The 14,632-nt window shown below is 36.5% G+C and overlaps 1 protein-coding gene across 3 annotated transcripts in view; it reads right to left on the bottom strand.

Moving 5' to 3' along the window:
- LOC145249497 (ras-specific guanine nucleotide-releasing factor 2-like) overlaps nucleotides 1-14,632 on the bottom strand; it is a 1,106,705-nt gene that overhangs the window by 9,541 nt on the left and 1,082,532 nt on the right. For all 3 annotated transcript variants that reach the window (XM_080111105.1, XM_080111106.1, XM_080111107.1), the window contains 5 exons: nucleotides 13,895-13,979; nucleotides 6,519-6,716; nucleotides 5,647-5,726; nucleotides 3,870-3,987; nucleotides 1,176-1,244 (listed from right to left, as the gene is read on the bottom strand). In XM_080111105.1, coding sequence (XP_079967231.1) covers nucleotides 1,176-1,244; nucleotides 3,870-3,987; nucleotides 5,647-5,726; nucleotides 6,519-6,716; nucleotides 13,895-13,979 — 550 coding nt within the window. The remainder of the gene's footprint in view (nucleotides 1-1,175; nucleotides 1,245-3,869; nucleotides 3,988-5,646; nucleotides 5,727-6,518; nucleotides 6,717-13,894; nucleotides 13,980-14,632) is intronic.

The following is a 14,632-nucleotide window of genomic DNA, read 5'->3' as shown; positions in this document are numbered from 1 at the left end:
TAGATATACTAGCATTTCAGCCCGGCGTTGCCCAGGTGTTTGGATGTGTGTTGAGCAAAAACAAAAAAAAAAAAAAAAAAAAACGTGGTAGTAGGAAAGCAGGCTCGAACCCGTACCGTGAAGGAGGAAAAGAACGGGGACAAAAACGTGACGTCTTTGCTGTTATGACCACCGCCAAGACGGAAGCGACGTACGTTTTAATTAAGGCAATCGAAAGGAGAGGATAACTTTAAAAAATATCGGGGAAAAAAACGCCCTGTAGAGTTTAAGGTGAAGAAATTAATGTTTTAAGCAAATTTTTCTATATTTGTTGTCTGAAAGATCGAACTTCAAAACGATAGTGATCTTGTATCAATCCGTCGCCTCTGTCGAAAGTTTCAGGCAGACATGCAAACATACATTTATATATAATGGTAACCAAAATTTTTCGACCCAAACCGATTAAAAAGCTTTCCCTATCTCTGAATACCCTTTATATAAAATTTCAAATGTTTAGACCAGAAATTGTCTGAGTAATTTGGTAGAGACCGCAGAAGTCAAATTTTTTTAAAACTTTGACCCCTATTATGACCCCTTAATATTTTTTGTTTTGGGCCCAAATCAAGTAATTAAGTTACATTCAAGTGCAAGGAACCTATATCTAAAATTTCAAGTGTTTAGACCCAAAATTGTCAGAAGAGTTTGGTAGAGTTCTCAAAGGTCAAATCATTGAACTTTGACCCCTTAACAGCCAAATTTCTGTCCGAAAACGGATTACAAAGATTTCCCCAAATCTCAGTACCGTGTATATAAAATTTTGAGTCTGTAGACTTTAAATTGACAGAGTTATTGCGTAGGGAAATGTACACAGACACACAGACATGTTCACTTATATATATATAAATATACATATATATATATATATATATATATATCTGAAAATTCTTTTTGGGGTACAAAATTTTATTATGGCTAAATACAGACCAATTAACATGATGATTAAAAAAAAATTAAAAATTAAAATAAAGGCTAGCTAACCAGGTTTCGTCCTGGCTCAACAGAGCTAAATCAAGGGAAATTATGATTTAAAAAAAAATGTCATGAATATGGCCGCAAAAAAAATAAAAAACGAAAAATAAAAGGTGTGGGGGAACATATATATTTGATCTTAGAATTGTAATAGAAACTTTACTCACCCTGGCGTGATGTTCAATTCTGTAAGGTGTTTGTTGGAAAACTTGGATTTCTCGAATTACATGGGCAATCTGGAAATAAGTAGAACAAATAAAATCCAATGTGTATTTTTTTGTATATAAATATTTTTCACGTATGTACAGTGTGTGTAAAAAATCTTTATGTAAAAAAATTGACTTGTATGCTTTTTGGGCTTTCCATTTCGACCTAAGTGACTGGTAATGCCATACTTTTCATGTTTTCTTATAATTTTTCGAACAGTCAAAAATGGAAGTTGTACAAATCTCGAAATACGTCTTAGTGATTTTACATACCTACAATTTCTTTTCTTTTGTCTTTTTTTTTTACATAGGAGTCACCACTTATCAAGGCCCAGAGGCCACTCGAGGATAAGGGTTAAAGAGTGTACAGTATCAGAATCATAGTAAGTAGTGGAGATTTGGTAAATTTGTTAACTTAAGTCGAACAGCTCATCAAGAACTTGTTTACATTGGACTTGAAGACGGCCATATTGTAGTCAACTGGAAAGCAGGTAAACAGAATACAGTTCCACAGGTGTGCAGTTTTAAGAAAGAAACTTTGTTCATGGAATCTACGTTCAGGTTTAGGCACAGATAAAGAGTAGGGGAAATTATTGATAGTGTCTTTAGCTAAACGAGTGTTTCTTATGAAAGTTTGGCGAGGGGGACCATAGATTTGAGCTCAGACGAGCACTTGCCATAAAAATAACAATAAAGCAGAGACAGGTTCGCAACATGTCTTCTGTGAGAAAGAGGTTGTAGGGAAGAGAAAAGGGCATCCCCTACTAGGCAACAAAGTCTTTTTTGAATTCTATCAAGGCAGGATAAGGAGTTTTTAGCACCTCCTGCCCAGATGTGGCAACAGTACTCCATTCTTGGACGTACCTGGCTCTTATATAGGTAGAATTGCATCAGCTGTGAGATATCCACTGAATCGATGGAAGGATCCCACGATTTTTCTAGTTAACTTGACCAGAATAATGTTTTCTCATGATGTATAGTTAATTTTTTGAAAATACTTTGTATTTATTGAATTTTGGATATATTTTAAAATTTTATAGGCATTGTTGCTTATTTTATAATTTGCTTATTATTTTTTAAAAGCTTTTATTTGTAGGAAACATTAAAATATCATAGAAAAAATGTTAAAATTTCATTTATTTGCTATATGTTACTAAAAATTATTTTTTCGTATTCATTGAAATAGAGGATGAAAAGTGTTTACTGTTCATCGTAAATTGTCAAAAACAGTCAAACTATATGATGTAACGATGTTGCATATCCGGGTAACACCAATTCACCCTGCTCACAGGCTTAGGGTTAGGTGGGGTGTTTGATACGAGGTTTAAGAAATTCATTCCTTTCTCCAAAACACTGGGATATGTTTGTTTGTTTTTTGCCGATATGGTGGACAGAGAGGGAGTTTCTCAACAAAGTGAAGTTGACATTGGCGACGAGAAGTCTGCCCTGATGTCTAAGAAGATATTGTTATTGGGTCATGTGTTTTATTTTAAGTGTCAGACCACGATGTAAGTGATGGGAATTAAACTGAAAGATGGCAGGGCATAGTTGATAATAATTTCTTTGGGACAAATGCATTTGAGAAAGAGAAGAAAAGAAAAAAGAGGATTAAAGAAAAATGTGGTTTAGATAGAGAAAGAAAAGAGACTCAGAAGAAAAGAAAAATGAAGGAGGAGGAAATGCTAATCTCAAAGAGATGGTGATCGAAATTAAGGTTCAATAAAAAAAAAAAAACCCATTGTGTTTTGGAAATGAAGAGAGGATTTGCTGGTGGACATCGAAGAGTATGCATCGCTTTAGACTCCTGCCCAGGTGCCAGAAACTTTCACAAAAGAGTTAATCTGTAAAGCTCTTGCCTCTCTAAGAAACTGTCTGAAAGAACCTAATTTGAAAACGTCCTGCATCTTGAGCCTGTTAAGTACCTGAATAATTAACTTTCAGGGTACACTTTGTGCAAAGGAAATATCTTATGAATAATTATTCTCGTTTATATAAAAAAAAAATGACCTCTGAGTTATTATTGAATTGGTTGATTTGAAAACCAGTTTTTTACAGCACTGACACCACAACCAACCTCGACTGAGAAAAGTGATATACCAGCAAACACCAGAAAACCAACAAATGGTTAGTCAGAGTGCAAAAGGTATTGCTATACGGACTTGTGCATTTTGTGTGCTCTTAGCATCAGCACAGTAGTTCCAGTGACTAGTGAGAGTCTGTTCACCCTGGAAGGGTCCACCACTAGACAAAGGTAAAAGTGTAGGCACCGAGATATAGGATTAGTGCACAGTTTTCTTGTGATCCCGCCCTGGGTGGGTTACACTAAACAAAACCTGAAATTCTTATGGGGTAAGGTGACATAACTATTTATGATATACTGGACTATAAATATAGTTACATCTAGCACTTTATTGAGTAGTGATTCGTGGCAGTTATGGTCCCAGAATCATGACGAGTACTTCTAGTAATTTACTTTTGTTAATACTTTTTTTTGTTAATTATACCATTGTGTTTGTCTTGTTTATTACAGTCCTGCAATCTACAACTTTCTGTGAAACCAAAATGTGAACCATTCTTAAAGTGTAGTGTTCAAACACAAAAGTGTTTGCTAAGACAAAACTAAACATGAAAAATAAACTAAATATTCATATTCACCATTCTCATTTTTGAAAAATTCACAAGTTTTTCTTCTGTGAAATTCGGTGTACCTTCCTCTATAAAAGATAAGTCTGTTAAATACATGCCCAAATATGGAATGCAAGGAGGGTCACATCTGAAAGTAAATGAAGAAATAAAGAATAAAAATAATTTAAAACATTTTTTAATGTACAAAACAAAATCAAGGCGTGTTTTAGTATTTTGTGTGTTCTTACAGAATATCAGGAAAAAAAAAACGGTGTTAGCGAAACAAACGTTGATTAACTGGACTTTCCAAACATAAAGCCTCCCATTTTTTTTTTTTAACTCAAAAAGTTGAAGAGCTACAAAGACGAGAGTGGTACCATTAAAACGAGCGACATTTTTTTTTTTTTTTTTACACAGTGATCACCACTTATCAAGGCCCGGAAGCCACTCAGGGATAAGGGTTATTGCAAGTACATTAAGTTAGTGAGGAGATTTGCTGAAGTGTTTACTTTAGGGGGCGGTTCATTAGGAATTTGTTAACATTGGACTTGAAGACATCCAAATTGTAGTCCGGAGGGAAGCAGGCAGACGGAACAGAGTTCCACAGGCGTGCAGTTCTAAGAAAGAAGCTTTGTTCATGGAATTGTGCTCCACAATTTATTTTTCTACATAGTCACCACGATTCTCAATGCACTTTTGCCTGGAATTCAATGACACATCTCCATTTCTGACACATGTCAAAAACAGGGTTGCTTTCTTAGTCTCACACCCTCAATATCTACAACAGAAAGATGCAAATTTCAAGTCATGAAGGCATAAGTTCAGTCATAATAACAAAGAAATTTGGTATCTCCTCAGATCCATCCAGGCTGAATAAAAAAATAGGAGGCATTACTTTTGGAGCGTAATACATAGAGCTCCAAAAGGATATTCTAATAGATTTTCCATTCTTATAATATAATTCTACTTAACATCATGTCTAGAATCCTTATTCCGATTCAGATAAAAATCCCTTGTTTTGATTCTAGAAAAATGTTTAAAATTTAAGGTTTATGGGAGTGTTAAAAAGAAATTGCTTAATTAGGCTCAGATGACCATGGATCAAACATAATGCCAATATTTTGACTTTTAAAATGGGAGATTTTGCCGGTATCATGCCCTTTTAATATTTTTAAAGGATTTTAGTCCCTTAAAAAAAATTAAAGGGTGGAACGATAAAATTGTCGCCCTAGAAAAGGCATGATTCCATTTCGTTTGATGAAAACCAGTTTTCTTTTTTTATTGCAGACCATCTACTAGTTGGCCAATTGTGTATAAATCTAAAGAGCAATAGGAGCCTTCCATCATGTCTGAAAGTGATACAATGTTCAACAAGTGAACTCCGCTGTACAGCTCATGCTCTCTATCGATCCAAGTTATGACAACAGGACCATTGCCAGCACCCTCAAAATCTGGACGGTTCAATGCTTGAGGGTACAACTCAATGAAGTTTCCGGCCACAGTTACAGTCTTTGGTATGGTTTCAAGTGAGGGCCACATCATGCCACCTCACATCTTCGAATTCAATTTGAAAGTCAACACCAAAGTGTACTTGAATGTGCTGAAGAGTGTGGTCATCCCCTGATCCAATCAGGTGTCCACTGGCAGACCTTGGGTGTGGCAGCAGGACTCTTTACACATTGATATAAAGATGCATATATATATAATTAGATAAGAATAAAGATGCATATATATATATATATATATATATATATATATATAATTAGATAAGAAAGAACCTATTGCAAATTGCACGTTTTTTCATTACCTGTGTAGTGCGTCTCGCATATTTTTGAATCTGCCTTCGGAGGAGACCAATGTATGAAGTTTGTCAATCATTTGTCGAGTCTGCAACATGGAAAATATATAAACACTGATTATTTATTAGAAAATACAACTGGAAATGATATACATTCTCAGAACATATCGTTTATTGTTTATTTCAAAATGGGAATTTTCTTGATTATCTCCCCTTTTTATGAATGTGTTTCTGGAATTTTTGGTTTCGTTTCAAGTTGAAAAAAAAATTACCAGCTAAAACCTTACTCTGCATTATAGGGCGGAACATTTTCCATTGCGGGAACACAGTGATGTGCATTCAACCTTCATCACGAAACTGTCCAAACATTTTGGACAAGACTGTCTTACAAATACGACAGAATTACCAAACAGAATTCCCCCAAATATTACAGCATTAAGAAGGATTTTTTTTAATTCAATTTATAACATTATATAATCAATTCTCAATGCGGCAATATTTTAAGTTATAAATTTATTATATTTTTTTTTACTATAATATCTTGTCCTTTTCTTTTCCAGTTTTAACAACTAGTCCTTTACTTTTCCATGTTTAAGCTTAACCATATTTTTCATGCTCACATTTTTCTATTTCAATATATATATATATATATATATATATAACTGATGTAAAACCTGACGTCTACTATCTGCTCTCTCCTGTGACAGCCATTGACAACCAACTGAGATTAGCAGTTATACTATAAAGTGTGGTTGTTTCTGTACAAAGCCACTATAAACAAATCATGTGTGGATTTCTGAACAACAAATACGTCAAAACCAACAAATGGCTTCTTGCCTTGTCTGGAGCGATTTCCTTAAAATATAAAAAAAAGTGCTTACCTGTTTGGATAATCGCTCCCACATCTTCTTCATTCGAAAAACGGAACTATTCACAAATGCTGCACAAATTTGCAGCACACCATTGTAATTGTGCATACACCTGCATATGTCTGCAATTGCTGCCCATTTCTCTATGCAGGCTACTCGGTCTTGTACATTTGTCCGGCCGACAATCTCGGACACAACCAATTGACTCACCTGATCAATAAAAAAAAAATAAAAAAATAAATAAAAGGGCAACAAATAATAAATTAATCAATCCTTATAACCTACTGCTAAAACTGTCTTATCTAAAACTGTTCTTTTTCTTTTTTATACACCAAATAAGGTATATTTCCACTAGGATGTAAGTGGCAAGTATTTTTGAGATGTTCTAATGCGTTGGGTCAGAGGATTTGTAGAAATTTTGTTTTTATTTTTATTTATTTACCTCCCCTTTCTTTCCCCCCCTTTAATTGGTATATTTTGTTCTCTCTTTCTCCCCTTCTTTTCTTCCCCTCTCTCGGTGAATCTGGTGCTACTACTTCTTTCTGGCTGTGTCTCGCGATATTCGATAAAAGGAAGGAGAAAAAAAAAACACAAGAGACTAGCAGAAGAAAAGGAAAACGCCAGAGCAGTGTTAGGCTTTTGAAAATGCCAAAGCGGTGTTGCGACCTTGGAATTACGACAGAGTAGTTTTGCGGCCTCTGCTTTACACCAGAACGGTGTTGCGACCTTCGAACTAAAGCACCAGAGTGGTTTTGCAAACTTTGATATGCCAAAAGAAAAAAAGCAAGTAAAAAGTATATTCGTTATAAGTGTTCTTTATGAACCACCAGAGGGACTGATTTGGCAGCCCAGCCGAACTATACATTTTCTTCCTTTCCTATTTTTCTTTCTGATAAAATTTATACCGGTTTACCTTGGCCTTTTTTTTTTTTTTTTTTATGTGATTAAATTTCTTTAGAACACTTAGTCTTGTGCAACGGGATAAAATTCATTGAACGTGACGATAAAGTTCCCGTTAGATTTGCTGGAGGCACCAGATTTATGTAGCATAAAGATTATTTTTATGACAAATTGGATGTTACCTCTAATAACATGACAAACTGTTTCTCTCGATATCCTGGATAAGTTGTATAACATAGATATAAACGGAGCTATATTCAAAGGGAGGTCACTCTCATTCTTGTCCAGGGTTGCTAGATTGATCGCTCTCCCTCAAACCAAGACTGTACCCTAATAAACAAAGTCTCAGACAGCATAGATATAGCACTCTCCCTCGATATTAGCGCACAAATACATGTATTTGGTGACTTCAATGTCCACCACAGTAACTGGCTAGGATTCTCAAATCACACAGACGTAGCTGGTAGTGCCACATATAGCTTCTCTATATCTCATTCCCTATCTCAATTGGTTACATTTCCGACACGTTTCCCAGACCAGCACGATCAACATGCCTCACTTCTAGATCTCTTTCTGACAACGGTTCCCAATGACTGTACAACAAATGACCACAGCCCACTCGGGAATGCTGATCACGCTGTGATAATGGTAGAAATCAGCCTAAATTCTCGCCCTAAAACTGAAGACCCACTACTCAAAACAACGAGGTATTACAAAAAGGCTGATTGGGAAGCCATCAGGGAGCTCATCAGAGATGCCCCATGGCAAAATATCTTTACTCTTCCAGCGGAACAGTGTGCAAATGAGACAACTGAATGGTTCAAAACTGCTATTGAAGCACATGTTCCCACACGGAAATACTATAGCAAGCCCCACTCCCCCCAATGGTTTACTTCTGCTTGTGCAGCTGCCATTTGTCAAAGGCAGCATGCGTTCCGCAGATTCAACCGACATAAGTCCAGCTCAAATAAACAGAAGTTTATAGAAGCTAGAAATAATTGTAAGAGAGTGATAGACACAGCTAAGTCAGATTACTCTGAAACCACCAGAAAGCGCATCGAAGCACAGAAATTAGGAACCCGGGATTTTTGGAAAATCTACAACAGCGTATTTAATAATGGACAGTCAATTATTCCCCCACTAACAAACAATCATGAGGTTGCTTGCACGGCAACTGACTAGGCTAATCTGCTTGCCAGTCGGTTTGCCTCAAACTCCACACTGAACTCGGTACACCACTCACTCCCTGATTTTCCTCTGCAAACAGACGCCACACTTGACGATTTGAAAATCACCCCTTCTCAGGTACATGCTATTATAAAAAACCTAGACACCTCTAAAGCATGTGGACCAGATCTCATCCCGGCTGTGCTATTAAAAAAATGCTCTGCCGAGGTTGCTCCAGTTCTGTCCAAACTTTACAATAAATGCCTTAACGAATCCTGTTTTCCCGACTGCTGGAAAACCGCCTCTGTGGTACCAGTCTTCAAGAATTCTGGTGAAAGAACTGACCCACTAAATTATCGCCCCATTAGCCTCCTCCCGCTTTTCGCCAAAATATTTGAGTCCTTAGTAAATCAAGTCCTAGTCCAGCACCTAACAGCTGCTAAACTCCTGACTGACAAACAATATGGATTCAGGCAAGCCCGTTCAACAGCAGATATCTTAACTGTAGTTTCTGAACGTATATACTGTTCATTGGATAAAACAGGGGAGGGTAGAGCGGTGGCCCTTGATATATCTAAGGCTTTTGACAGGGTATGGCACGATGGTCTTCTAAGGAAAATTAGATCATATGGAATCACTGGAAGAATTCATAATGTAATTAAATCCTTCTTAAGTAATAGAAAAATCAAAGTTGTCCTCGACGGACGTACATCCAAACAATATGACATAAATGCGGGAGTGCCTCAGGGGTCTATCCTTCGACCTCTATTGTTCCTGATATTCATAAACGACCTCCCTGATAATATTGTTTCGGAGATGGGTATATTTGCCGATGACACCACTGTCTATAACAGATATGAGGGGAAAACAAATGAACACATATCCAAGAAAATGGCAGAAACACTAGAGGATGACCTCCAATCCGTAGTGGAATGGGGACAAAAATGGTTGGTCTCATTCAATGCTGCTAAGACTAAGCTTGTTTCCTTCAATAACTACAAGAAACCTTCTCTACCACCAATAGCAATGGCCAAGAACACATTGCCTGAAAGTACTTCTTTTAAACTCCTCGGCCTAACGTTTACAGGGAATATGAACTGGAATAGATACATTGAGAGCATTGCCAAGGCTGCTGCAAGGAAGGTTGGCTCCCTCTACCGTGCTAGAAAACTACTTACGCCTGCCAGTATCCTATACCTCTATAAGGCAACCATTCGCCCATGTATGGAGTACTGTTGTCACATCTGGGCTGGTGCATCTGCTGCTTGTCTCTCGCTCCTGGACAGGGTTCAAAAAAGAGTCGCCAACCTGATAGGTCCTGAACTGTCATCTAGGCTTCAACCTCTGTCCCATCGACGAGATGTTGCATCCCTCTGCCTGTTCTACAAATAGTTTAATGGTGAATGCTCTGACGAACTGCAAACACTTGTACCTCCCCGACGTAACTACCCCCGACAAACCCGACAAGCTACTAAGTCTCATCCCTTTACAGTGGAGATCCCTAGGTGCAAGAAAGCCTTTTACTCCAATAGTTTCTTCCCCAGAACTGCGGGTCTTTGGAACTCCCTTCCGGGATTCTGCTTTCCCAACTGCAATGATATGCAGAAGTTCAAGTGTAATGTTAACAAACATCTTTCTACTCTTCTCCCTTCATAATGACCCCGCTAATTAATTCCCTAATAGTAGCCCCCTGCTTCAAAGTGGCACTGTGCCTTGTTTGGGGTGAAAATTGAATAAAAAAAAATATAAAAAAAAGGCCAAATTCCAATAATTTGGCCTTTTTTTTTAAGCAATTTGGCCTTCAAAAATTGCATTTGTCCTTTTTCAAAGCGTAACATATGAACTAAAGAAGGCACAATAAAAGGCTCATGAAAAATCCCTCAGTGACTTTTAGTTTTGGAAGAGATAGAGCTTGAAAATATGGAGACACACAGACAAACATAGTGAGTTTTATAAATTAGATGCCCCTGTAACTGATTATCCTTAATGTTGTGGTATATACAGCTTATCGTCTAGTATGAGTGTGTGTCTTGTATATATATATGTGCCTGTATTTCTTACATGTGTCAATATATATTATATGATGCTCGTGTATCATCTAATGGTGTATATAACACTGTCTTTAATATGTAATGAATGTGTGTATAAAAAGTACAGAAATATTCATTGTTCTGCATGTATATAAAATGTTCATTATGAGAGCGCCCGCTTCTTCATAGATACATGTAGTTAACAAACACATAAACTTTTCTAGACAACTTTTCTTACAATCAAACGATAACAATATGTTTGCTTGTTTCAGACCAAAAGGACCACATACCTTCTTATTTGTCCAAACCCCAAAAGAACACCATAACAAGTTATATTACATGACCTTTATTTATCTTATGGATGCCCTTGTCAGAGTTTGGCATGCTGGGTCCCTTTCTATATTTTCATTGGTTCCCCCTTCTGTTTCTAACAGGGTCGTTCACACGTCTGTTCACTAACACATTTCTCGTCAACTTTGCAGCTAGATCTCTGCTAACTATTATGTTAGCAAAACAGACCAAATCACATAAGCTAAATCCTTGTTTATTTAACTAGCCGAATTCCAGTCTACTTTAAAATTCCTAAATCAACTTTGTTTATTTTATTCCTAAGTTAAATTCCTAACTGAACATTCCAAGCTGTAAAGCCACATTTTCCAAATGTTAGGTAGTAGGTCGAAACAAGAAAATATTTGTTAGTTATCTATTTCTGTATCTATCGGTCTCAATCTGTCTATCTATCTAACTGTATGAGATGGACGGGAGATGAATGTGAAAAATGTTGAAAAACTGTCAAAATATGGTAAAATCATATTGTAACCAAGTTTACCGGAAGTATTTGGTCAGTTGATGAAACTACACGTATATTACGTGATTCTATTAGCTGAGAAGAATAATTGGAGTTGGAATTTGGACATTGAGCAGAGCGGACAGTTTAACAGGTCGTCCCCCCCTTCACTGAGTGGGGGGGGTGTCAAAATAGAGACCTATAATTAACCATACAAGCAAAGATATTTCTTCTGCGATTGACAGCTGGAAAGTGAATAAAAACCATATAAAACCAACCAGCATTCTTGGAAGTGAATGAATATTCGTCCAAGCAGGTTCCAGTCTCCCCTCAAAGAACATGATGAAATCCAGGTGGACAAGATCAAAGACGCATGAAGGTATGTCGGAAAATGCATGTATGATCCCCCCACCCCCGCATATGAACATTCAGACGATCATAGCATTGGAACATAAATAGACAGCAACAACATAACTTAGGGTTCAGATAGTGAAGAACCACCATAGACATTTAGTGACACGTACACACATTCAGTCCTAAGTACACATATCGACATAGGGTGCTATGGTGCACATTACATTTTATGGTACTCCATTATACAACACAAAATCTAATTGTTTTATTTTTCTAATAATGATAATAATCGCCCAAGTTACTCAGTGTTACCCCAGCATGCTAATATAATGCTACAATAGGTTATCTTTAGGATGAATTAGTTTCACTGCTATTCATCCTCCATTATAAACCGTTGCAAGAGCATGGATGTCTTATATCGCAGGAAGGTTGACTGACCAAGGAAAACTTGGAAAAATCTTATGGATTTGCTTGTCGCAGTTTGGCATCCTGATTCTCTTTCTACATTTTCCTGATTCTCCCCCTTACTGCTTCCAACGGCATCGTCCACACGGCTGTTAACTAACACGTATCTTGCCAACTCTGCAGCTAGATTTCTGCTAACTATTATATTAACAAAACAGACAAAACCTTGTTAACTTAACTAACAGAATTCCAATCTACTTCAAAATTCCTAAACCAACTTTGTTTATTTAATTTCTGAGTTAAATTCGTTGGTGGTAAGAGAAATTATTTAACATGTTGAACAATAGCAAATGATACATAAACATACAAAATTCCTCTCTCATAAGAATAACAAATATATTACAAAACCTAATTCAATTTTCTCATTGTTTATATGGTCCCGAGCAACGCCGGGTAGCCCTGCTAGTCTATATATATAAAAGCGAAAATGTAAATACACATTTTTCAAAATCTAATTGCTTTCTTTTTCTAATAATAATAATAAGAAGAATCGACCAAGTTACTCGGCGTTGCACCTGCATGCTGAGATAATGCTACAATAGGTTATCTTTATGATGAATTAGTTACACTGCTATGGGGTATTCAACCTCCATTATAAACCATTGTTTCTGTAATGGATGTCTTAAATGGCAGGAAGGTTGACTGGCCAAGAAAAACTTGGAAACAAGTGATTAGACGACACTGCACAGAATGAAATTTGGAGATAGTTGACTTGCTGAATCCTGAGAACTGAAGATTGAATTTTTGTGATATTAGAAAACGTCAGAGCCCAACACAGACAATGTTTGAAGCAACGATATTTTTTTATCTTTAAATCAGGCGTTATTTATAATAAAAGAATAGTTTGGTTGTTTTATGGCATAGCAATCCATTTTGGGTTATTTAAAGGAAAATTCAGTAATTTGGGGAAAAAGTTTTTATATCTTCAAGTTTTTTATATCTTCAAATATTTATTCATAGTGTTTGGTTTGGTTGTTTTGTTTTACGACATATCAAGCCTTTTCAGATTATTTAATGCCAAATCCAGTAATTTTGGAAAAAAACATTTTATGCTTCTTTATATTTTCAGACATTTATTCCTGCTGTTTTGTTAAGGAGGCTTTACTTTTGGAATGATCCTCGTATTCTATTAATCTACGTTATTTTCATGGCGGGTGCTCGACTGAGGTCCAATCTCTGCTGACCCCCTCCCCCATAAACATTTGGAACAAATATCTTTCTACAACTGTCAAATTTTTTTTTACTCTCTATCTGTACTCAAAACTAAACGAAAATCCCATGAGTAGAGTTTTTTTTTCCTAGAACTGTCCGTCTGTGGAACACAATACCGTTGGACTGCTTCCCAGCTGACTATAACATGATTGTTTTCAAATCTAATGTAAATAAGTTCTTGTTGGGCTATCCTCTTAAGCAATTCAATCCTATTCAAGTTCCACTGTTACTGATCATCACGGTGTTGCCTCACTTTCTACCTCATACTCATTAACCCTTATCCTTGAGTGGCCTCCAGATCTTCATAAAAAGTGATCCCCCCACCTCCAAGTAAAAAAAAGAAAAATCAAACTCTTCTGTACTATTTTTCAATATGTAATTTAGGAGGTTGGTAGTGTAGTATCTGTTCCATTATCATGAGACCATTTTCCCAGGTATTACCGCCTCCATTACAAAATCTACACGTATCATACCTCATTGAATCTCTTGCTGACTAAGTGCACATGTGGAGCTTTTATTTCTTTGTCGGACTTCATCCACGTTTGGGACAGCAATTCACTGAAATTATAAAGAAAACAAAATAATAGTTAAAAGACAAATAATAATAATTCCCAGTGTACTGCCCGTCCTACTTGGTCATGCCTGTTCTTGTATTCCTTTTAAGCTAGTTTGTTGCATTCATATATTAAGCGAATGTAGCAAACTATCTCAAAAGAATACAAGAACAGGCATGATCAAGTGGGAAGGGCAGTACACTGGGAATTGTGCAAAAACTGCACCTTAAACGCACGGACAAATGGTACAAGCATAAGCCAACAACAGTAATTGAAAACAAGAATCACAAAATCCTATGGGACATTGACGTACAAATGGATAAACCCATCCAAGCAAGAAGACCTGATGTTGTAATAATTAACAAGAAAGAAAAGTCCTGCCAAATCATAGACTTTGCTGTTTCAGCTGACCACAGGATAAATATCAAAGGAAAGGAGAAACGGAGCAAATACACGGAGCCAGAAAGCTGAAAGGGATACAGATGATGAAAAAAAATTAAGATAGTACCTATAATAGTAGGAGCACTAGGAACAATTCTGAAAACTTTGAAAATAGAATGGGAGAAATTGGAATCAGAGGAATGACTGGAAAAATGCAATAAATAATAATGAAAGCGGCTTAAATATTAAGGAAAACCCTTGAATGTGGAGACTAAT

Source organism: Euprymna scolopes, chromosome 28, assembly GCF_053919585.1.
Source record: "Euprymna scolopes isolate OS-2025 chromosome 28, ASM5391958v1, whole genome shotgun sequence".
Classification (NCBI taxonomy): domain Eukaryota; kingdom Metazoa; phylum Mollusca; class Cephalopoda; order Sepiida; family Sepiolidae; genus Euprymna; species Euprymna scolopes.
The sequence above is the reverse complement of the archived record's forward strand: the minus strand, read 5'-3'. Positions and strand labels throughout refer to the sequence as shown.